Genomic DNA, 25,425 nt, shown 5'->3' on the forward strand with positions numbered 1-25,425 from the left:
GTCGCGTATTTTTTTAAACGTAAATTTCCGAATGATAGATACTATTCTCTGCGAAGTTAAGGTAACATGTGTGTATTTTAAAAAGGGAGATTCAACTTTTAATATTATCAATTATGTAATGGTATTTCATATTCCACCGAATTCGTTCCACGGTAAACGTGTTCCGTGGCCTCTCTTGTTATTGAATCGCGATTAAAAGAATTAAATAGAACGGGACAGAATTTTCATGGATGTAATTGAAATATTATACCGTAGATTATCCCTCTTATTTTCTGTATCGTATTTATACAACGTGTGCTACGCTTTCCATTTGCAGCCCTATCGTCGTAACAGTTTTATTAAAAATTTGAAAAGCCTGTGCAATATGCTGTTACATATTATCGAATATCGTTGAACGAAGAATTCTTCGTTTTAATGCCGATGGGGAATTATTTCTGCTTTCTAAGACGATTTTTACACTGCTTGATAGCACGCTCGAGGACGAACGTTTAGAATAACGTTTGAAAATGAGCGTAATATGTAAAAACATAGCCGCGCGGCAAGTTTAGACGGAAACTGGTTCCCATCGAGTGCCGTTGTAGAAACGCGTCTCTTCTTCCATGCTACGCGTATCAAGCCAGATAAAGGTTTTCTTTGGTGTATTTGCGGAGCACTCTGCTTTCAAGAAATTTTTCAATTGTTCGAGTGATGAAAATCAAGCTTTTATCTACCGATATCGCTACGCGGGCGACATTCCCGTGTACGAGAGAAATTCGTAGAACATTCGTACAGGAAATATGGAAGAAAATAATGGTCTTGTAGGAAGGAAAATCTGTGGTAAATTGGAATCGAGCGATCAGCTCCGCCAAGTCTCCCCTCCAAACGACTACGTATACTTTCGTGTATACCTACATACAACGCACGACAGTGCATACATCCGAACTATAATTCGACGTTGTGGGGCATCCTCTTGTAACATGTTTTCTACGACATGATGCAGTCAAATGAATTTCGTTAAATTCGACCGAGAAATGTGTATTTTAAATACTGTTTTACGTAATGAATTTTGCAGATAAATTGAAATTATAGTTTTCATATAGTAGATAATACTGTTAAAGCTCAATCGTTGATTGCAATAACAATTTAAATTGTTCACTTGTCTAGCTAACATTATAATTTTTTAATAATTTAATTTCTTTTCTAGTTTATTTCTTAATTTTATTTAGGTGTGATATATCATAATATGTAGTATAATTTTATATATTAGACACTTTAAATACGATATTAAAAGTAGGTTTTATTTTTCTTTTCAAATATACTATAGATTATCTATATTACTTAGATTGATTTCTAAATCTTTTATAATTTAATGAATTACTAGAAAGGAGAGATTTCTACTTTAATTTCTATTTCGATTATTTGTGAATTAATATTTGTACTTTCAATTCGAAACCTTGACAAAATTGAGAAATCGTCGCGGGGTGATGTTCATAAAAATGCGATGTTAGGTCTGGGTTAGAAGTTACATCTATTGTTATTTACAGTGGGACGTATAAATATTCTTCAAAAATTATTTCTCCTAAATTAAAAAACATCGTTGATTTCTATAGATTACATACTCTTCGCCTAAAATCTCACTTTTAGAATTCTTAATAGTTCAAGTTCAATTTTACAATACACCATATTTTATAGTACACCATTTTAGGAAATTCAACATTTTCTAATAAAGACGAAATGAAACAAATGAATTAATAAACAAGTGAATTTGATAATATGGTATAGTGTACGTGATTAGAGAGATGACGGTGTTCGTAAGGAATCCCGAGGTTTGCCATAATGCTGTTCATAATCTTACGATTAGAATTAAATTACCTACCATTAGGCAATTGTAGTAATATATGCAGGTGGCAATAGTGCTTAACGCGAGCCACCGAAATAATGGGTCTACCCGTACTATATCTCTGTTTCTTCATACTTTGTATTCATAAGACGGTACAATATGTATGAATGTGTACCCCATACAAACACAGTGTGGTACGTGCAAAGGCATAGTCGCGTAAAGAACACCATAACATATAGTTAAGGGATACCAGGCTCACCCGGTTAGAAGTTTACCGAAACGTTATATTTCAGTTCCTATTTTTCCTACGAACATTTTTGGAGTTCACCTAGCAAACCTAAGCAGTGTAGTTTATAAATTCTGAAAGATTATTAAAAATAATGAAAGTAATTTGCGTTGGTTGCAATACGATAGTATACATAACAGATATTTTTTAATGGATATTAGAAAACTAATTAGTAAAAAGATTTTGTTAAAAGGTTTATTATCTCCTATTAAACAAAACAATTGGCTTTATTATTTAAGTCGTTTTTTATACAATAGAGATTGTCAAGGAAATTATATTTAATGCGAGCATTATGAATGAACGTTTATCCATGAGTGTAGTAGCAAAGTATCTAAGAGGATCGTCTCATCTGAGTCCATTTAGACGCAAGACTAAAACTGACTTGAATATAGGAACATATCCCATAGGTAACACAACTTTGAAAGATAAACCAATCATACAAAGAACAATGTAGTTCCAATAGTTAAACCGACTACATCGCGAGTCTTCATCCTTAAGTATAATGACCAAGTGTCTACCTCTATAAGACATAAGATCCTCCAAAACTACATCCACCGTGCCTAGATCAATTTGTGTCGAAGAGTGAATCTTAAAACCTGGCGACAGCTGTAGCGTTATAGGATCCTCGGACCAGGGTGAGACAGGTTCGCCTCGTCTCACCCTAGACCCATTTAGGTCCACGTTAGGTCCCGGTTAAGAGGGCAGCTCGTGCAGCCGCGCCGTGGTAGACAAGCGACGATGGACAGGCGCGAAATGTGTCCCGCGATAGAGACGAGGAACATGGCGCCGGTTGTGGATCGCGTGAATCGTGGTAGGATGCAGTGATCGGTGTGACCTACCGACCGAGTGGATCGACCGGGAGGACGATGCATCACTCCGGTGGTACCGGCTACGGGACCGGGCCCCAGGAGCGTGTGCACCAAGCGCCGCGAACTGCCGGCCAACCCGACAAGTGTCCCTACGAGACCTACCAGGCCCAGATACCGGATTGCTGTGCAGCTGCCGCCGCGGTCCAGGATCCGTATCCACGACCACCGAGCGGATATGACGGCAGGTGCTACGATGAGTGTCATCGCAGGACTCCCTATCAGGAAGACACCTATCCCCAGGTACGTGACACGACTTTCCTATTTCCCAATTTTTCCGCTCCCGTTGTCTCGGCCTGGTCACGGTACAGCCGGACCAATTGCATGCGAAGCATTGTTCCTGCGCGTTACCGAAGATTTATCGGGGTTCTCGTTCAGAATTGGCGTCGGCGGAAAATGCAACGGCAAATCGAAGTAGTCGACGTGATTACTTCGTGGATTGTTTGCATGCGTTATGGCCGAGAGGGATTTGTCGGGTGCAGTTAACGTTGATAAGTGGCACCTTCTTAGACACAGGTTTTGCAGTCAACGTTATTCTTATCGTAGACCGCAATCACCATTTTATTCCGTCGCGAACCGTATGCACCTTTTGTAAAATAAAATTTACACTTTATCTAGTTCACTTTTCTGGAATTTATTTCATGAAAGAATAGATATGGGTAAACTGCTGATCCCTTTGTAGAAAATGGAAATTATCTGAAGCAATTGCAAGAGATAGGGCCCATGTACAATCTTGTTTCATGCTTAACTAATTATAATAAGTTGAAATCAACATATCAAGATTTTTAGTGTCCTTTAATTTTGTTACTATGCTATGCTATTGTACTATACTATACTATTTTATGTTATGTTATACTACTCTATACTATTCTATTACTTCTTATTTTGTTACTATTATTATTACTATTTTCTTATTCTATTATACCATTTTATACCATCTATATTACTCTATACTAATTCTATTTTATGCTATACTATACTATTTTATGCTATACTATACTATTTTATGTTATGTTATTTTATGTTATGTTATTTATGTTATACTACTTTAACTGTTCTATTATTTCTTATTCTATTACTATTGCTACTACTATTTTATTATTATATTATATTATTCTATACCACCTATATTACTCTACACTATTCGATTCTATAATATCTACTATTCTATATTTCACATACATTGTTCTTTTCAATGCATAAAATCATCAATCTAGATACGAGACACGTAAGAAACCCAGATACACTATTACAAGTGTGGCAAACATCATTTCTATTTTTTCATCAAATAAAGTATAGTAAAAGTTCCAACTACGTCCTTTTTAAACATACTCATCAAATTAGTACGTGAAGGTATTAAATGTACTTAGTACTTGTGCTCGTATTCATATATTAGCATGAAACGTTTACAGAAATTCAGTAATATCGTACTATTCAATTGCAGCGATGTACGGCAAAGTAGAAAGGACTTGTAATAGTCAGACATACGAGGGAAATGAAATTCAAACGCATCTGCGACTGATATGCTTTCAAACTCGATTATCTGTAATAGTAAACTTTCACTGTAACATTAATATAGCGGTATGAACATGTTCACTGACAGCGGGGCTTAAACGTAGCGAAGCGCAATTAGTTTTCTCAACTAATAAACAGATTCAATTTAAGGACTGTATACGTATCTAAATATTTGCACACACAATCGCTTACGAAAGTGTTTGTTTTAAAACGCAATAATTTTTGAAAAATTATACTGAATGACTTGAATTATATAATAGAGAGATATTGTTAACTAAACAATAATTAAAATGCATTTTTTAATTCTCCTATTACTTAAAATGAAAAAAAGGTAATAAAATTCTCTCTTTTTAATTTCTTTATCTGAGTCTGTAATAAAAATGTAATCCTAGAAAGATCCAAGTCATTTATTCCACTTTTAAAAACATTATCGCGTTTTAAATGGTGTACGAACACTTTTGTAATCCGCTGTATTATCGTTTATTCACATAAACAGTTAAACGAACATTTCGCAACCACTTTCGAGAGTTCGCATAGCCGAAATGCAGATTAATTGTTCATTCAATTATAACGCCGCATACTTTCGTTCGATATAAGGGTAACGAAATATGAAATTAATTAATTCAATAATAACATAAAGCGGATAAATATATATATATATATATATCGACGCGTAGTCCGCGTAATTAGTCGAGGTACAATGAATCGGTCGATCGGAATCGTCATATTATAAACGATAGAAGTGACAAGCGTCAAACGACAACAGGCGACCGTGTTGGTTAACAACGCATCGATTACGCGAACAACACGGATTAAAAACGTGAGATTATTCCAAAGCGTAACAGTGTTTTTAAGTTAACTCGACAGGATATTAATTGAGCCCGCCAGCTACACGCAACACGCGACGAATGAAATTACCTCTCATTTGGAAGACTCCGGGCGTAGATGTAGATATGAGATATCAAATTACAAACTTGATGCAACGTTCGTCTCCGGCTTATGTTAGCTCTAATTTTATCTCGCGGAGGGCTCTCGTATTCTCGAGGAAACACCGTCACACGGGGGAACAAAATTTTCTACATTCTATTTTCCCCCTCCTCCTCCCTTCCCCGCCAGTTAACGTTAACGTCGCGTCTCGATCCGGGCGCTAATTAAATTTAATTTCGTCCCGAGGTGTGCGTGCGTGTTTCTTTAATTACTCAATAGAACGGAACGAGGCCCGCGGCCGGCCGCGCGCGCTTCCCGATCCCGATATTTATGATTATTGTTCATTGAAAATTAAATTTCACGTTCCCGCGAAAGGCGGGAAGGGGTTAATTAGTGCTGAGAAGGGAAACTTTAAGCTGCTGATGATTCAGCGGGAAACTTTGTTCGATAGTCTGACGCCAGCAATATGAGCCATTTCAGCTTAACTAATTCTAAGACCTCATGTTACGAGGAGTTGCTGCAACATTAAAGACTTACATCGATCCCCCGGGAACCGATTAGTATCCTTAAAATGCTTATAATTAGATCCATTAATTAAAGTTTCATATTTAATGCGGAGTCGGCGCTGTTTAGTCCACATGAGCGGTTAATTAGACGGAGGATTGCCGTGATGCCGGAGGATCACGGCGACGGGAAATCTTGTTCTCGCGTAATCGCGAGTGGATTTCAACGAATTGATAACAACGAACATTTCTGTCAACATGTCAAGGTTACGTAAAAGTAACGATAATTTTTTAGTTACCAGGAATTTTATTGAAGTCTGTCAAGACATAGAAAGGTGTCCAGGAAAGTCGCGTTAAAAAATATGTTGATAAAAATATTGATAAATACAATTTGTCTGTTGTTCAAATATCATCATTTAAAGTATAAAGTATAAAATATGCAAAATGGGATAAGATATATAAAACATTGAATTTTAAATAAGAGAATCAACAATTTACTATCAATCTTCACAAAGGTCGTTTCAACAAACGATAAGATTTAAATAATTTCAACAACTCAAACGAGCTTTAAATCTGTTTCAGATTAATAAAGCAGTCTAGACAGAATAAAATTAAATATAAAGATTAGATGTCTTAAATATTTAAAGAAATGTCTGTTATATATTTCTGGAAAGGTAATACTACGATACTATATTGCGATTAAATCGATCGAGTTTGTATCAATTCGGAGCGTATATATTTATTTCGCGATGTATAGATAAAGCCCTGTGTTTCAATTTTTCCATTCGTTTAAAGCCCCGACGAGTTTTAATCAAAATATAACAATTACAACAAATATCAAGGTTGGAAGGTATTTAAAAGAATTTAATCTCTTGCACGACGATTCCGTTCACAACCACGTTAATACTTCTTTGTTCTTAATCAATCCTCTGATAGAATCAGACGATTTTTATTTACTGTGTTCCTGTATTCACCTTTATATCTAGAGTTATACTAACTGAGGAATTTTATGCAAAATAAAAATTGTCTAAATCAATTTCAAGAAGTGGGAGTTAAATGAACAGTTAATAGTTTCTTAAACTTGTCCATTTAATTGTAAATCCACACCAAAAGGTGGCGGTATCAACCCAAAATAATTAAAATGTTATTAATAACATTTCTGACATTTCTTAAATAAATACATACTTTGCATCTTTAAACAGAGTTATTTATCAATAACGTATATTTACGAATTATTCGCTAAATTCTATTCGAACACGGAATTATTTAAATTACGATATCATTTACGTACTTCGATGAGGTTACTTATTGTTAATCGTACTGTAAATATCGCATACAAATTACATATAGCATACACGACGAGGTATCGTGCACACTAGGAAATTAAAACAGCTGTCACAATTAAACTACTTATTATTCCGGGTTCCAAAAAATAGTAGATACTTTTCAAATTTTCTTAAATAAAGAAATTAAATTAAATTAAAATTATTACTACCACGTAGTGAAACAAATTTGGAAAATTCTCTCTCTATAACTTGTTTATTCCTTTGAACGCAACTCGCTGATTGGTCCTCGTTGCAACGCGTTGTAAATTCCCACGTTCGCCTCTCGTTGGCCATTGTTGGCTCTCTGTTGGCCTCGTAAACAAAAACGGGGATGGCATTTTCCCTAAATAAAAAATAATTTCAAATATCGTGAGAAACTCCTGATTTCCAAGAATTATAATACTTTTGGAATAAATACAAATCGGAGATCCATTAAATTAATAAAGCAGTCCCGACAAGGAAGAACGAGGCGCAAAGTTTATCTCCGATATTATGACGCCGTCAAACTGATCGAGTTTCCATCGACCGGATGCGTCCATATTTTTCGTCGATACATCGATACAGCGTTGTGTCGCAATTTTTTCCATTCGGTTAGGCCGACTCTAGCGAAGCGCGTAACTTTTAAGCGAATCGATTACGAGGATCCGTGCCAACTGATTTCCAAAATAACGCTTTGTTCGACGGTCCTCCGCTAGACGGGCTACGCGCGATTTCTTTTTTTTCTTTCCCCCGCGACCGCGATACGCTATCTCTCTTTCAATGAAACCTCGTTCCCTTTTGAAATTCCTGGGCTGTGCACGGCGCGGCAGCCGAGTTTCTTTGATCCTCGTTTCAACGGGCATTACTACTCTCGCACATGTCGTCGCATCTAAAATTAACGATATACACGCGTTTCTTTACGGTTCGGCCGCGCGCGGGGGGAATATTAACGTGGATGCATTTCGTAGAACACGTCATTGCCTTAAACTATTCCCTCAGTGTTACCGCGGGTATCGCTCTGTTCTTCGCCGGTTTCCTTTCCTTTGGGTATATACACACTCCTCGAGTCGCCGCGCCTCCATTAAACTGATGGCAGCAATGAGCGAAACCGGGCTTTGTGTGCCCGGGCCCTACTCGAACCGAACGCGCGTTCAGAGCCATCTGAAAATTCGCGGAAATATCGCGGGCCGTTGATAAATATCGCGCCGGGGGGATCACCGCCGCCGCCGCCGCGTATTCGGATCGGACGCGTGCCGGCGCAAACGGAGAAAAGTATTCGGAATCGCGCTCCGTGCGCTCGTAGTTGAAACGAATGCGCGTTGCGCAACTCGGCGGCCGAGTGAATGCTCTGGAAATGTATGCGTAACGTAGAGGGAATATTTCATGAAGCCACAAAGGACGATGGTAGGAATTGGACAATTTTTCGGTTCTCCAACTTTCAAGAAAGCCGAAGAGCGTCCTCGATCATGGTCGTCTGTTTTGTCACCGTGGGACTGCGGATTTTAGGTATCCATCGCAAAAATGAGTCGATTATGTTCGTCGAATAAGACGTTAAATATTTTTATTCGTTTATTTTGTTTTAGTAGAAATTTCTGCGCCTTTCGTTCATCTGTGGGTGTAATTAAGTTTATATTAATTTTATATTGCTTTTAGTGTTTCATCTATTCAGTTAGTCTACGTTATAAATGGCCTACGTTATAAGCACCCTTAACCCCTTGCACTATGACTCCTTTCACGGTATGTTGATTAGCACTTATGTCCTTAATATTTTTCTTAACATGACCAGGTGATTTTTGTTTTTTGTATTGTCTTTATTCACTGCCATTTTTTAGACTTTGATAATAGAAGAATTTAATTTGATTTCGATTTGAAATAAATTAATAATATTCGTATTTAGTCTGATTCGTTATTATAGTGCAAGGGGTTAAGACAAACTTTTAATACTAGTAATCCATTGAATACGGATTTTATACAAAATACAATTTTTCTGCAATAATTTCTTCTAAATTAAAAATAATATAACAATATATACAATCTGTGTCAGTATTCTTATTTGTATGCAACACTCATTGTGTCACAAAAACCCAAAATACGCAGTCCAATGATAAAACCACCCCCCTAAGACAAAGTTTACCGCAAGAAACGCGCGGTATCGTTCCTTAATTGAAATTTTCCCCGAATCTCTTCCTCTATCTCTCTGGCTTTCTTTCCTGCGGATCCTCACCAATGTCCTTCTTTTCATCCATATCACGATCCATCCTCCTTTATCTGGTGCGTGCCAGAGAATCGTCCGGACCAAAACAAGCTGACGGTTTCCAGGCTGTCGAGGCGAACAAAAACCCCTAGTTCCCCCGGCGCGCATTGTACCCCGAGGCAGTATGTACTCTCATAAAGTCGACAGCATTACAAAAACTGAATACCGGCGAAAATATTGGAATAATTAAATTTAGTGGTTCGAAAAGTTATGAGACCGGCGATTAGTTGATACGCGGGCTGTTAGATGGCGACTCTGTACGACTTCTTTGATTTCCAGCGGTTTTGCGGTCTCCGATTGTTAAACATAGAAAATTGATTGTTGTCGGTGCTATTAACGTTATAGTTTTCCAATAGTTGATTATTTCGTGATTACTTTTAGTAAGTGATTAAGATAAATAATTTTTTTGTGATTGATGACGAGAAATAATTTCTTAATTAAATGTTTCTAGAACAAATCAGTAATTATAATGCTATAATAAAATTGAGTTCATCGTCGTCATTAAAAATTATGACGACAACGATTGCATTTTCTTTGATTACTTAAATTATTCATTATTTATACATTACACGTTATACACTAATGATGATTATTTCATTTTTTAGATATCGTTAGTGTTTTATGATGTGACACTTTAAAATGTAAAAATAAAATGACAATATAATTGAATTGTGAGAAACTAAAAATAAAATAAGAACAAATAAGAATTAATATTAGTAATACAATATTTAATTACACTAAATGTTCTCATACTAGATAAATATCTATTTTGTCATATTTCTTCGCTAGAACGAACCGATAACAGCGAAAGAATGACAAAGTATACAATTCAGCTGAAAATTACGAGATTATTAAGAGATCGCAACAGCGAACTAGTTAAATTCCAACAAATCAAGATTTTCGAAGACATCACCGCGATGATTCCAATCCACTCGATCGCTAAAAGGGAAACGACATTTCCAACCAGCTCGCGTCTCCCGCAATTGACTCGAACAATTTTTATCCCGCACGAAGGTCCGCGGTCTATCCGTAGCAGCTGACGATCACAATTTCAGACGGACGTAGGCGGACGGCGCTGTATCGCAACAAAGACGTCCGAGCTAAAGCAATAATGCTAAAAGAAAAAGGAACCAGGGTAAGACGTAACATTAGACAAAGAACAATTTCGTCTCGCCTACCATCCGGCCAACCGGCGGCTTCGAAATATTTCTATTCGACGACGGTGAATCGTCAGTCGTGGTGCCCGGGTCCAAAGGCAACGGCCGGGAGTATGTGTCATTAACGATAATGATCGCGGGCGAACTGTAATAACACTATCTATATCTCCGTCGGTGGAGGCAATTCAAACCCTCCCTCCCCCTCCCCCTCCCCCTCGCCCCGGCCATCGAGGCCCCGTTCATCTGGCGGGAAGTACTGCGATCAGGAATCGCGAGTTTCTCCTCGCCGCGCGTCCGGCCGGCCGAGTTCGTTCCAGCAATTCCAGCCCGACTTGAATCTCCCGGTGGCCATTATGGCTTTTCGAGGAAGGAGGGGGGGAAGGGTGGCGGGGCGGGGGGGAGGAGGGGGGTGGTGGTGGTCCGAAAATTGATTCGAGCCGGCGTGCATGCTTTAAGTTCGAAGTTTTGCCGTACGTCTATCTGGCCGGTATCGATTTGGCCCAGTTTTCCCGTCCTCCCCCCGCGTTTCCTCGCCATATTTTAGGAATTCAGCGGGCGGCGCGCTCCGAGAACGAGAGAAAGAAAGGGGAACAGGCAAAGGCACCGACATCGGCACCGCTAACGGCAACAGCAACGGCGGAGGCGGGGGAGGAAGGGGGAGGGGTGGAGGCCTCGGATAGAACAAGAGGAGCCGGTCACGGGAACGCCGCTGTCGATAATAAATCAACGGCGTGCGGTAAAGGAGCCAATTACTGTGCCCTGTTCCCGTACCGCGGGCGTTTTCGGTTTTTTAACTTTGGCAACTTAATGGACATTTCTTTTAATCTTTTTTTTTTATGTTCGAGCAGTCTTTACGAAGAGATTTATTTGCGGAAAGAAGTTGTAAGAGTGTGGAGTAGGTCGGGAAGGAAGTGTACAAAAGCGTGAATAGGTTTCGAGAGGATAAGGTTAGACGGGGATAAATTTCATTGTTTCTGTAATTGAAATAATTTTTATGGTGTTCGTGGTGAACGGGTAGTTAATTGAATTTGAATAATAAATTGAATAAAAATTATTTGCTAAATATATATGAATACATTATTGAAAATAGACTGAAGGAGTAATTAATTGAATTTAGATAATAAATTGAATAAAAATTATTTGCTAAACAGATACGAATGAATTATTGAAAATAGACTGAAGGAGTCATTAATTGAATTTAGATAATAAATGGAATAAAAATTATTTGCTAAACAGACACGAATGAGTTATTGAAAATAGACTGAAGGAGTGGAATTGGCTAGCCAACAGTAACTGGCTCGGCTACCCCGTCCCTCGTCAATAATCCCGAAAACGGAAGTACTCCTGTCCCGTCGTCTCGCGTTCTCTAGCTCCTGATGCAATTCCGATGCATAATGCGCGCGTGTAACGGCCGCGTACCAATCGTCTTTCTATTTCCACCCCCTACCGATGCTTCGCGTGAATTGTTATCACCACCGAGAACGGATGGATTTTACGTGTAGATCTCCCGCCGGCTGATAGAATTTGCGGACTCGGAACAGCTGCGCTGTAGGCACGTAATATCAACACTAATTCCGCCGACCGGAATGAATGACGGCTACGTTTGAAGAAGGCTAACGCGCATAAATATTCGGCTCCAGGCTTCCAGATGCCCTACGTTCTCGAAATGTATGTTCGTATGGTAATCAAATTTCGGGTTTTCGCTTCTTTCGGCGAATGATCGATCGAATTCGTTTTATAGTGGATTTTTGATTAGTTTCATTCGAGTCTTTATGCGGCAGTCTTTTTTGTGATAGTCTTTTGGCGTTCGTGATCGCGCAAGACACGCTGATTAACGAAATCCAGCTTGAATCGCGTAAACTTGATTAAGTTCAAAATCATGCTGCAAGAGAGAATCATGCTACCACAAGAGAATCAGGTGACAGCGATTCCCTCTTCACAATCATGGGAAAACTAATTCTTGACAGTGATCTACAGCGTTGATGGATTAATCCCCTTATTGGGCTCAATATATGTGAACGGCTAGTAATTTAATCTGCATGACAAAATGTCAAAATTGACCTAAACATCATGATCAGAAGGTAAAAGTAAACTTTTTAGTTATTAAGATTTGAGTTTGTAATTTGACAAAAGATGATTCATTTTTAGTACTTACTTATTTCTAAATAGAATTGGCACATCATTCACAAGTTACGTATACATTTGACAAATTTTATATCACTGCATTACAAAATATTATATAATAACGCTTACAATACGAAACGGCGAAAACACATTAACCTAAATAAATTGCAACCGCAGCATTGAGCAAGTTCCATTTTCCGTTTAACCAAACTGATGTCTAAGAGCAAACACACATTTCCAACTTTCATCAACGCTGCATTCCGCCCTCCGTTTCATCAACGATTAAATGAAAAAAATGATAGTAAATATTAACTTCGCCGGGAACAACGCGAGCGCAACGTTCGTGCTGCAGAATTAATTGCGGCACCGAATTAAACCCTAACTGGGTCGCACTATGTCATCGCGCTCGAGAAGCATTAAACGCAATTGCATTTGTTACATACTTAACGATATTAAGCATCGAAATAATGTTTCCATTTACACGAGATCTCGCGGCGGCCCGTCAAATTCGAACGATGCGAAGCCTCGCCGCGGTGTTATCGCAGCCCGAGCGAGAAGCAACGAGCGGGAAGGGGGAGGGGGGAGGGTGGGGCACACACAAAGAACGCAAACAATTACGGTTGTGTAATGTTTGGCGGTTGCGAAGGCAAGCAGTTGAAATCCTCTCCGCGGCAGGTAACGAAACGCTACGGGGGAAATTCATGGGAGATTCCCGTCGATCGCCGCGCGAAACACCCCTGCCGCGCTCGACGTATCAAAAACAATTGTTGGCAGCCGTTTCAAATTTAATAGGGCAGGTGGGAACCGAGTGTGTGTATATAAACGAGTGCCGCGTGAACTCAGCGTAATGTGAGCCGCGCGCGCGCGAGCGCGGAACATTATAAAATTTTCACGGAGTTTCGCTCGAATGTTTTCTACCCACCCCTCAAGTATATTATTCCATCATCCGCGAAACGGAGCCACCCTCGAATTAAAATCGATATATCGCTGTTCGGAAGCTTTCCAACGCGAAGAATTATAGGGTAGCAGATTACTCATACGGAATGAGGCCTGATTAGAATTCGAACGATGTGGGTCAGCGGAATACGCTCCGGCATTATCCGCAAAGACGTCTTCTACGGGTATGTTCGAGTTTGCGAGCGGAACATTGGTTAATTTTCGAGTCGAAAGATTCCGAAAAGTTACGGAAATTGCGGGATGAGGACGACTGTGCTCGAGCAGCGGCGAAATGACTGCGGATCGTTCCGATTGCTCGTATCAACCCGTTATCGCTCATAACCGCGTGCGTTACGGACATCCCGAAGTAACAAAAAACGGCTTCAAATTGTATAAATTTTAGTAAATTCAAAGCTGCGTTTAATTCTTTATGCATCCGTATAAAATTGTGCGCTGAGGGGTCGAAGAGCTCAATTATCCAAATACCTCACCTCTAGAATAATTTAATTTCTTGTCGATTACTTAAATTCAATTTTATTTACGTACAATGTTTCTCATAAATACGTAAAAAGATGTAAATGAAACGATAGCCCCGTTCGATGAAAAATAAAAGATAGGAATAACTAAAATAACTCTAACTTACATTAAAGACAGAAAATTTCTATTTCACATAAAAGTTCACAGTCTAATAATCAAATTTAGACATTTAAAAAAGAAAAAATAGCAAGGATTAATATAAAAATAAAAAGGTGACAGGTCCACCTACTGGGATAATTAACTTTGTCCGACCAATAGCAACCCCGTTGCTCGCAAGTGAAAATCGCGTTCACAAAGGTGGCGGGACGAATTTAATTTCACCGCTTAATATTTTATTTTCCAGATAATTACGAGCCCCTTCGACACGCGTGTCCCTGTCACCCCATCCGCTCCCCTAAATCACGCAACAAACACGAACTTTCCCACCGGGAGAATAAATCCGCGGAAGCGTTGAAAGTGGAGCGTTCCCTCATAAACCGTGGAGGAACACTTTCCCGGAACGGATAACGTTCGTTTTTTAAATAAAAACCATCAGCAGATCTTTCGGCGCTAGGCGCGTACAGTCGAGGAAAAAAAGGTCGATAAATCTGGGGAGTGAATCGGAGCCGATCCACGTTCCCGAAAGTTTATGACGAAACGTGATTTACGAGAATGGAGGGCGGATGACGTATTCTTTGATCAGCCTTGCGTAGAAATACGAGTCGCGTAATATTTCACTCAATTTTCAGATTGCAGCACGCTCAGCCGCGTACAATAAAGCATAGAGTCCATGACAGACGAGCTTTATGGTAATGGCGATCTTCGGGATAGCGGTGGGTGGGGGACTCGAGTGTTAGTATGTTTTGTTTTGCTTCGTTCTTTTTTGTTTTTTCGGTTTTTTTTCTCTCTTTTTTTTCTTTTTCGTTCGAGCTTCCGTTGCCTGGCGGGTATTTTTTGTGGTTCACATCCGAACGATGAATTACACGGCGTTTCCATGACGCGTACATGTGCAAGTGTCGTTCAGTGTGACTGCGTCTCTGCATCGTATTTCGCTCCCAGTCACCCGGGCCGAGGGGGGGAACAATCGCGTGTATCGTACGCGGAAGCTATCATCCATCGGCATAATGGGAAGCGTTAGTTGTTCGAGCGCGAGACGGTTCACTGGTTTTTTAAATATACTGGGATTTACCGGTTCCGCCTTGTCTCGGAGGTTATCAAAGTTTTCCAATTTTTCGCGGCATCTTCTCCCGCTAAAACCGCGCTCCGCTTTTCTAATTTTCCAAGCATCCATCGGGGAAAAAAAAGTCTTCGGATGTTCCACTTCTCGGCAAAGGATCACGATCATTGCCGGGCAGAGATATTGCACGGTTTAATACTTCCGAACTTGTTTCGCCGTGATCGATACCACGCATGCTTCTATCCTTCCATTTTGAGGTTCTCTGTTTTCTGCTAGGTTTCTCGAATTTCCTCTTAACCCTTTCCACTCGAAGCCGTTCTATCTCGAATTTCAACATGATTTTACTAATCTACAGTATTTCAATTGTATATGACTTATCGCATTTTATTTATATGAAATTGAATCGTGCGACTCGCACAGTTGCATTTTTAATAGTTTTTTTAACCCCTTGAGTACGGCAGACCTTGATACGCACCGGCCTTACCATAGAAATTGTGTTATTTTTTTATGTTAAATTGAGTTAATTTTTGGGTAGGGATGCATTTTTATGAAAACATATCTCAATGATTAAGAAACTAAATTTCACTACATTAAAACAATATTATTTCTTTCTTCGTAAAAATTGAACATTTAATATCAATATAGGGCTTATTTCACAATATATTTAGTAATCTAGTAAAGTGTGATATAATTCGAAACATGGATAATTAAAAAATCTCACATCATATTTCTAACATTCGAAATGAGTTTCACTCCTTTGCTACATTTTCGTCGTTGAAATCTATCGGAATGATTATCGATAAAATTGTCAGTACGCCTATAGCTGCTCTCAGTGTTGCAAACGCAAAATTTCTAAGCGCCTATAGGCTGCACAGTAGTCACGGGGTTAAACACTGATAACTATGATAATTTAAAAATTATTTTGAGTCCTGGCAGAACAGTTTTTCCTGGAGCCTTAGAGACGCCACTCGAGTGCAAAGGGTTATTTTCCTTCTACTTCGCAAATTATTCGAAGCTTATACCGATACTGGATTCGACACAGTCAGTGCGAACTAGTTTACTGACAACGAAAGACGTTATTACGTAGAAAATCTCGAAATTAGGTCAGACAAAATGAAATTGTTCCAGTTTCGTTGTTAGTACAACCTCGTTGTTTAAAACAACTGCAGAAAATTAAAACAGTGAATTGTAGAATCATTTGAAAGCACAAGCTATTGTAATACTATGCATGAGATTCAAATTACTTTTGACATTAATGTTAAGAGGGAGTCTAAAATTTGAATAACTCTTTTGTGCGTTTTTCACGTTCATTAGAATCTTTCTTGAAACATATAATATCGTATGTGTACGTTTAGTTTAGTGTTAAAATTATAATTATTCAAAGCATAAAGAAAATGAGAATCAGTTGAAAAACTATTCGCTACAGAATGAATGAAATAAAATGGACATAGATTGTTCCCTACAATAAAAATGTATGCCTGAAGTGGTTAATTAAAATAACAAAATAGTATATTCTCCTTAAAATATAAATTTATATATTTAATTAAAGATACTGAAAAATATGAGAAAATCGTCGAACTAGGTCAGAAGTATATAAATGAATAACGTTTCATTCAACAAGTTCCTTAAAATATGTTAAAAGGTTTTGAAAGCAGCCTAATGTATCGAAGTTTTTTTTAAGTAATCTCAACGTTGTGCAGATTTCAGGGTATTTTTAATTTATTAACGGGTAATTGCGGAGCTGCTGTAACTTTTTTAAAACGAAGGGATTGAATACCGTGTCTACGGTCTAGAGGGAATATTTAATATGTTCGTAGTGCGAGCCCTGTAAAGACGGCGCTTCTACATACTACGCCGCTCACAATCGCAAGTTCTAGAAACAAAACCGGCGTTTCAACGTAATGGATCTCGGTAGTTCCTTCACTGTTAACAGATTCTTGAAATAATAATGCAGTAAAATATCTGTGCCCTGCTAAGAAAATATATGGAATAAGTAGAAAATGTAATGCAAAAATTACACTATGCAATGATTCGTTACTGCGCTTTTTATGGGCTTATGACGAAAATTAGTTACTCGAGCATAAAATTAGAAATATTTAAAGAGAATTTAATGATACTGTTACGCTATTTTTGACGTAACAAAATTATTACAAGACACAATTTATGTTTACTTAATTTCTGATTTTTAGAATCGTTGTGAAACTTGTTTATTTTGAGTGAAGTTATGTAATTTAATAATTATATTTTTTAGACTGTTTAAGGAACAATGGATCTACCAACAAATGCTATCAAATTAGTGAAACAACAATTTCATAATTTATCATAAATATTCAGTCCTCTTGATTGGTTTCAATATTTACAGAATATTCTTGAATTTATAGGACGAATTGCTACTGAAACTTTGCTATATTTTAAACAATCTAGTGATCATAATAAATTTTTGAAGACTTTTGTCGATTATACACACATGAAATTCTTTAACGTGGCAATGATAAATCTAGCTTTTGCACTCCGAATTCATACTTTCTAATAATTATACTCCCTTATTTCAAATCAAATTCAGACTTTTGCACTTCACCTTTTAGCAAATTTTTATCCCTTCAACAATCACATTCGCCCTTTTCATTATCCTTTTAGTTAGCAATGTTCAGTAAAATCACAGTTGACAGATTGTAATGTTTCTGAAAATTCCCGTCTCTATACATATATTAAAAAGATTGACAAAATTGAAAGAGAAAATTAGCAAAGTACGCTACACAGAAATTAATTTCGGAGAATTTTGTACCAAACGAGCATCCACAATATTTTATATAAAATTAGCAATTGTGTAAATATTACTTTGCGAACATTAACAATTACTTTGCAGACATTAATAATTGCGAAACCTATTAACAGAAGATTCAAGCTGCTGACGGAACGCGACGTATTTTTGTTGCAGGATGTACCTCCGGCTTTTCATCGGCCCCAGTCCAGGCTGGGATACGAGGAGCGTCCCCAATCTCGTGTGGGATATACCTCGGATTCCAGGTGCGCCAGTGGACTCGGGTACGACGACACTGGCGGAGGCTACCTTGACCAGAGTGATCCGAGGATGTATTGTACCAGCGGTTATTGCATGGGGGATACCATGATGGCTACCAGCAGAGGTGTCTGCGGCGAGGAGGTCGAGCTAGACATGCGGAGGCACATTCAGGCATGTGCCTGCACCTGCAACCACATGGGCTACGGGAATTACATGGACTATCAGGTAAATTGGCTTTCTAATTGATTCAGCCTTTTTCACCGCTCGCGGGCCTGTCCGCGCCGAGAACACTCTCACCCCTATCCCTCTCCCTCTCACGGTAATAACATTGACACGCTGTCAGAGATCCACCGTGTATTGAAATATTTCGCCAGTCGCGCCACGTTTGTACGGGGATTATTTCTAGGGAAATGATGGTGTCACGGAGTTAAATGAAATTACGTTGGAGCTCCTGTTTTCGCGGGATTATCGGCTGACAAGAATTAAATTGTTTCGCCGACAAGCTCGAATTAAATAACGACGCCGCGCCGCGGCCATCAAATTCGGGGCGGGTCGGACGAAAAGTATTCTTGCGGTCCAGATTCGTTTCTCGTCGCGTCCGCTGAGGTTTGGTCGAATAATGCCACCACGAATAATGCACGCGCAACACGGACCGGCCGGATCGCCTTCGTCGATATTTTGGATCGGTACTCCCCGTTAATCGGCTGATCGAGACGTTAATAATTTCGTGACGCCGCGCGATTGTTTTTCGAAACAGCTGGTTCGATAGCGCGGCTGTCGTTTTAAATAAGCCGCGAGATGCGCGATTATTTATACGCTTGGATCGTCCATGCCGGATTCCGAAACAGTGATATTTAGTGTTCAAAAATACCTTGTATATACGACAAGATCTATTTGCACGACTATACTGTTGACAATTTATTCATAATTTATTCATGAATTTTTCAAGACTAATAATAATAATGATAAACGGAATTCAAGACTAATAATAATAATAACTGTAACTAATCTATAATAATTTAAAATAACTGGTTATAATTGTTAATCGTTATTCAAGTTATTTACTGCACAATTCCGTGTAACAGAAATTTACCGAATTCAATCTATGGGAACTGTATAATTAAGTGGCGATTTTAATGCACCGGGTCCGAATGACCTGGTCACCGCAGTCGAAAAGTAAATTGAGACGCCGATTGCCTTCATTCCAAACAAACGTTTCATAGAATACTCGTTGTGAATGGGGGAAAGCTTCTGAGTGAACTACTATGGAAGTGTACTTCGTTTGAAGGCGTCCCACTATAGAAGTTTCCGTCAAAGAAGCACATCTTCATTATAGCCATGCTTACCGTTGTCCGTGCCCATCTGGCTGTTAAGAATCATTTATATTTCGAACAGTCTCTTACCCGGGCGCCATTACTTTCGTCTCAGCTTTTTCTATTTAGCAAGATCGCTTCGCCTTATTATTCACAGCGGAGATTAAACTTTTTAATTACATTCAACTGCATCGGCCGGCTATCATTACTGTTAAATTTTCATAAAATTATTCAACTTATCCTGGTTTTCATTTATAAGTTCCACGGCGGAGGGATATTATTCCCCGACTGCCGGCGACTAAGAAAGCGCAGAATTCCGCTACAGTTCGAGGCTCGTTCCATGTTTACGAAACTTCGTATTCCGTTTCCCCGCTCTTTAAAGAGAGCACGAACAAAGATGATGGAAAACTCGTTGTATCCCGCGGACGCTGTAAACGGGACGATTGTCTGGCCGACGTTAACAAGAAGCATCGTACGGCCGGGTTCAACGGAATAAAATAATCTCGTAACGAGCCGCGTTTATTAAAACGCGATCCGCGCTCGCGGGGCACGATTTGGAAATTGAAACTTTCGTAATATCGGGAGGGAGGGTTTCTTGACGGAAAGTTCGGCGGTGCTCGCCGCGCGTTAATGTCGCGGCCGGCGCCGCCTTTTTGATTGTCCGCCGCGCGCGGCACCCGTGAATGTAAACGTTTTCGCGTTAACGACGGGACTTCATTACGCGGAGAGCCGGGATGATGTTCGTTAGAGCCTAGTTCGCCAAACACCGTTCAAGTGTCAAACTTTCGAACGTTCGTCCGAAGTTCAACGGACGAAGTTCTTTTTAAGTCCTTCGGTCTGAGACTGCATCCCGAACCGATCCCCGAGCTGCGAGAAGACGCGTGCGAACGTCTACCATCGACGTTTCTGAATGTTTCAGAGGGGACAGCTCGTTGAATCGACTTACTTTCTGTCGCACCGCTGGAGATCTCGCTGTTATCCTTAGAAATTCTGGGCGCTATTTTACTACTGTGCAGAGTATAAAAATATTCTGCGTGAATCATTAGACTGGGAATTTTTATGCAATGCAACATTTTCATAGTAAATTTGATTAGATTTATTCATTGATACTAAATTTATCAGAGCGGTCAAATGATCGCTGTTTAAAATTTCAGCAAAACGTTTAAAAATTCAATGTTACGAATTCGATTTATTGACTTTTTCTATAATACCTGGTGAGACTTAATGTTTTAATATCTATCTGTCTTATTCTTTCATGTTTTGTGATAATCACATCCTTTCTCATAATTCTAGCATTTTTTGGTTAACACATGCTAACCTGGTTAACCCATGTTGCAGGTTAACACTTTTTAAAATGTAGTATTATCAAATCAAATCGATAAATTTTGTGTGACATCTGTAGAATATTTGTGAGTGTCTAATAGAATAACTGAATAAATTTTAACGTGAGAAAGATACGATAAACGATACTTTATTATTGGACCATCTGTCTATCTTTTAGATCGAACGTAGGAAAAAACTATAATACTTAACTAAACACGTCCAGAAGCTCTTTCGACTTTCTAATGCTTGTACTTGAAACCTTTCTTTCTGGCATAATAATACCGGAAGAAGTTGCTTATCATTGCAAAAACCAGTGGCACATAAAATATTAATACTATACAACATATAATGAAACCTAAGAATATATCGCTAGGTATGGCAACTTTCCATTCATCATTTAAACAATCATTAATTTATTTTTGCTCTTGTAGAAGTTTCTGATAACATCGAAGTTATCCACGTATGCGAACGTAATGCATGTGTAATTACGAAAATTAATTGTGATTGCACAAAGTACGTTCAGTAGCCATGAATCTTCGAGACTCTGGAGACCGTCTAGAAAGTCTCGAGACTATTTCGAAACAGGCGCAATTCCCCGGAGTCTCGAGACGTCCGACAGTCTTCAGGCTAAAGTCTCGGAGACTCATCACTAAACTTTCGGTGGCAGTTGTGCTTTATGGTACCGAGCGACAAAACGATTGTAAAATTATTTAATTATGTTGCTACGAAGAATTCTCTTTCTATTAACAAACAATTTCGTGGGTGTGTTACATTAGATCTGTTTATAATCGATTATTTATAATTACGATCCAATTATCAATTGGATGAATTGCTCGAATAAGTGTTCACTCTAAGAACGATTTTGTATTAAAGAAGAATACGAATGCGTAGTGCAATATCAGCCATTACGTAATAAAGTTTCTTTCGAGTTTTCAGCATCCGTCGGTAAAACGATATTTCCTTTCCCCGGAGATAAAGATTGCAGAAAGTGGGACTGTATTTTCTTCAGTTAGGAAAACATGTTTTTGCCGTTGATGGTATCGGCGACTCTGTTTGTTGCGCGAGATAGGAAAAATTTATTTTATTTTGAACCGACTGCCTTCAACCGCGTATTACCTTTCCGGATAAAAATTATAATTAATAAACAGATTTCTTTTCACGGCCGTTAAATACGAGAAAATCTATGAAAATTATGCGACCGCTGTTATAAACATGTTCTCTAGAATAATTTATAGTGTTTTCATTTGTGAAATCTGTACTTAGAATAATACTTTTAATATAATGTTAAATTATATATTACAGATAATTATCTTAATAATCTTCTATCTGTTCTTTCAAAATTTTAAGTATATGTTCAAAATGAAAAATTAAAATACTCCAATTTGCTTTAGATTAGAATAAATAATTAAATTATTGATAAAGATAGAGCTATTAAAATTTTATTCCTCATTTAAAATATTATCCTCCCTTTACTCAATGCAGAAAATAAATTTTATATACAATGATTCCATTATTATTATTATTATTATTATTATTATTATGATTCCCAGAGAATCACTAAATATGGAAAAATTGTCGATCCTCGAGCAATTTGTAAGAAAAATCTTGCAATGTTTTGTCTCTGCTCGTCTCGGAGGGTAAAGTCGCTATCTCTACGACCTGGGATTTCGTTTCTCTAAAGAGCCTCTTTTTTCACAGAGCAGAGTAAAAAACTAAAGTTGCTGTCTTTCATCTAAAACTTTATAGATTCCGATAACTCTACAAAGTTAAACAAATTTTCTTTCATTTTCGTTTGAACACGATCTTATAAAGGCATGTCCCGCCTTTAAGATCGCCTTTCAAAAGTTGATCTGCGACGTTTAGTTCGCCCTCGTCTCGTGTCATCAAACAATATTCTATTTTACCAGTTTCTGTACCTACAAATACGATAAAAAATGTATCTAAAAGCATTTGTCATTGAAACTTAGATAACATATTGATTTTAATATATATTAGAACACTTTAATATAAAAAAGTAACGAAAATATACAGTGTATAACGCACACTTGCTCTGCTTTTGTTGGTCACAGTGAAAAAATACCTAACCGCAGAATCTCTAAGAAATAAACTAAAACGTTTCCAAAGGGTTAAATTCTGTCAATTCAGAAAACACACCCCGGACTCGAGACAAAAGTGTTTCCCAGACGTGTCTCATCGTCGCGAGGAAAGAAGTCTCGCACGCGCACGTTCATCCGGAAATTTCGATGCGCATTTACAATCTACAATAACGCCGCGCCGCCGTGTATGCAAACGCATCGAGCTGCCACCGAGATCTTCGGCGAGAGAGAGGTTCACGTCAATAGCAGCATAGTCGGCGCAGAGCGGCATTCCGCAATCATATTATTCTCCATACGGTACGCACGGAATAAACAGTGTCACAAAATGTCGGCCGTATTCCGATGGGATTGTCCCGTTACGCGTCACCTTAAATTAAATCAATCCGCGGGCGTGCGTCGCCGTTGCGGCGCCGCCTATGAAAATAAATAAGTAATACACAGGGACGCAGACGCTCGTCAAATTATTACAGTTCGTGCTCCAATTCGCCCGTTCCGCGCGCAACCCTCTCCGCGCCGCTCGGCCACCGTCGGCCCCCGATCCTGTTCGTTTCCGCGTTCAGAGACCGCTATCGCGGGGGTAATTCATTGCAGTTTGAAAAATTCACAAAGAATTTCCCCGTCCGCCCACGGTCTTCCCCGAGTTCTTCCCGGCTTCCCGACTCCTCCTGCAGCCGCCGCGTCCGCGTCCGCGCGCGCGCGCGCTCGCGCCGTCTTGTCTTTTATATTGGACCTGAACCCCGCCGTCCCTGAAATTCTTCTGTGAAGTTGAGTAACACCGAGGGGGCGCGACAGAATGGAAGGACCGAAAGAGAAAGATAGGCAAGGATAAAGAAAGGATGATGAGGCTGCACTCAGTTGCTCGCCCCGAAAGAAAGGACCCCCACGGCGTTATACTTTAAGTCTTTACGATTACGTACTTGCGATAACGTACAAGCCTCTATGGAACTTTCACAAAAGGGTTCTCCTTTTATGGACGACTATCGTACGTTTGCCGTGCCAGGCCCTTCCCGACGTTCCCTTTCTGAGTGAGCCGGAGATTTTAAGGTCGGCGCCGTGTCACCGGAACATTGTCACGGTTTTAGAGGGGATCAATTTCTTTTTTTTTTTCGTCGGTTTCATTATTACCCCGATCGCAATTTACGGGGCCGTCGTACGGATGGAAAATATTTCAACGCGGCGAAATTGCCTAATACGAGCACCTGAAACATTTCTTTGTTGCGTCTGCTCGTCGACGTCTGGAAAAGAAAGATACGTTCGATTATATTAGAAATATCTTAGAAATGGTAAGTGTATAATGATTTTCGTAAATACTGTTTCTATTCAGTTTCTAATAAAGAAACAAATTTTGCGTATACACCCTGTGAAACAAGAATAAATTTCCTGAAGAAACCCAAGTAGGTCTTATATTGGAAATCCATTTTTCAAATCTATGAATTTTCATAGCTTTTACTACCACGAAGTAAGCGGATAATTGTAAGAATTATTTATAACATCCAAGTAGTCCAGGAATAAGCTAATAGCCAGAAGCAGAAACTAACCGAAGACAGTAATATATAATTATGATCATGTTATAAATGACGTTACCTTACTTTTTAAGTGATAGATCACTGAAGGAATAAATTCGCTGCAGACTGTGCGCTGACAATAAACATCAAACATTTTTGATACACTTACGGGTATGCGCTACTTCACCCTGACAACCTACTATCTCCTATCTCGTCTAGGAGCCTGACTACAAAATACTGTAAATATATTTGGCGTTCAAGGGAAGTAAAACGCCGGAATAGAGGCTGTAAGACAAAATAGGTGGTTCCTCGTTCAAACATGTGACGAACCTCACAACATTGTTTCTTTACGATTATGCACGGACCTTTCGTGGATACCCTTTCTTTACGAGACCTACTAGAGCATACCTTCTACATACAACAGAGCGTCGAGCGAAGTACGTGGCAACGTGATCACCTAGGCAAAAATTCGGAACGCTCGGCACTCTGCGAAACATAGAATGAGAATTGCTATGGTCGTATGGTTTTCTTCTAAATTAATAAATCCCATCTGTGCCGGAATCAGAAATGAAAATTTCCTGATTTCATTTTTTTGCAACGAGGATTATTTGTATTGGATTTTCGTTAACAGGCTGTGATTATAAAGAAATGTTAACTTTATAGAATGCGTTAAAATAAGACAGTGGATTTTATAACCTTATTGCTAGAATCGCTGAGAGAAATAAAGTAGCGAAAGTAGAGGAAAAATTTAAGAACAATGCTGCGTTATTTCTGATTGATTA

At 38.9% G+C, this 25,425-nt stretch overlaps 1 protein-coding gene across 1 annotated transcript in view; it reads left to right on the top strand.

The window, feature by feature from the left end:
• The first annotated feature begins 2,971 nt into the window (after positions 1-2,971).
• Positions 2,972-25,425, top strand: part of LOC144468457 (dipeptidase 1) — a 185,655-nt gene continuing 163,201 nt past the window's right edge. Inside the window, exons 1-2 of the mRNA XM_078177922.1 lie at positions 2,972-3,214; positions 18,323-18,631. Coding sequence (XP_078034048.1) covers positions 2,972-3,214; positions 18,323-18,631 — 552 coding nt within the window. The remainder of the gene's footprint in view (positions 3,215-18,322; positions 18,632-25,425) is intronic.

This window comes from Augochlora pura, chromosome 4, assembly GCF_028453695.1.
Source record: "Augochlora pura isolate Apur16 chromosome 4, APUR_v2.2.1, whole genome shotgun sequence".
Taxonomy (NCBI): domain Eukaryota; kingdom Metazoa; phylum Arthropoda; class Insecta; order Hymenoptera; family Halictidae; genus Augochlora; species Augochlora pura.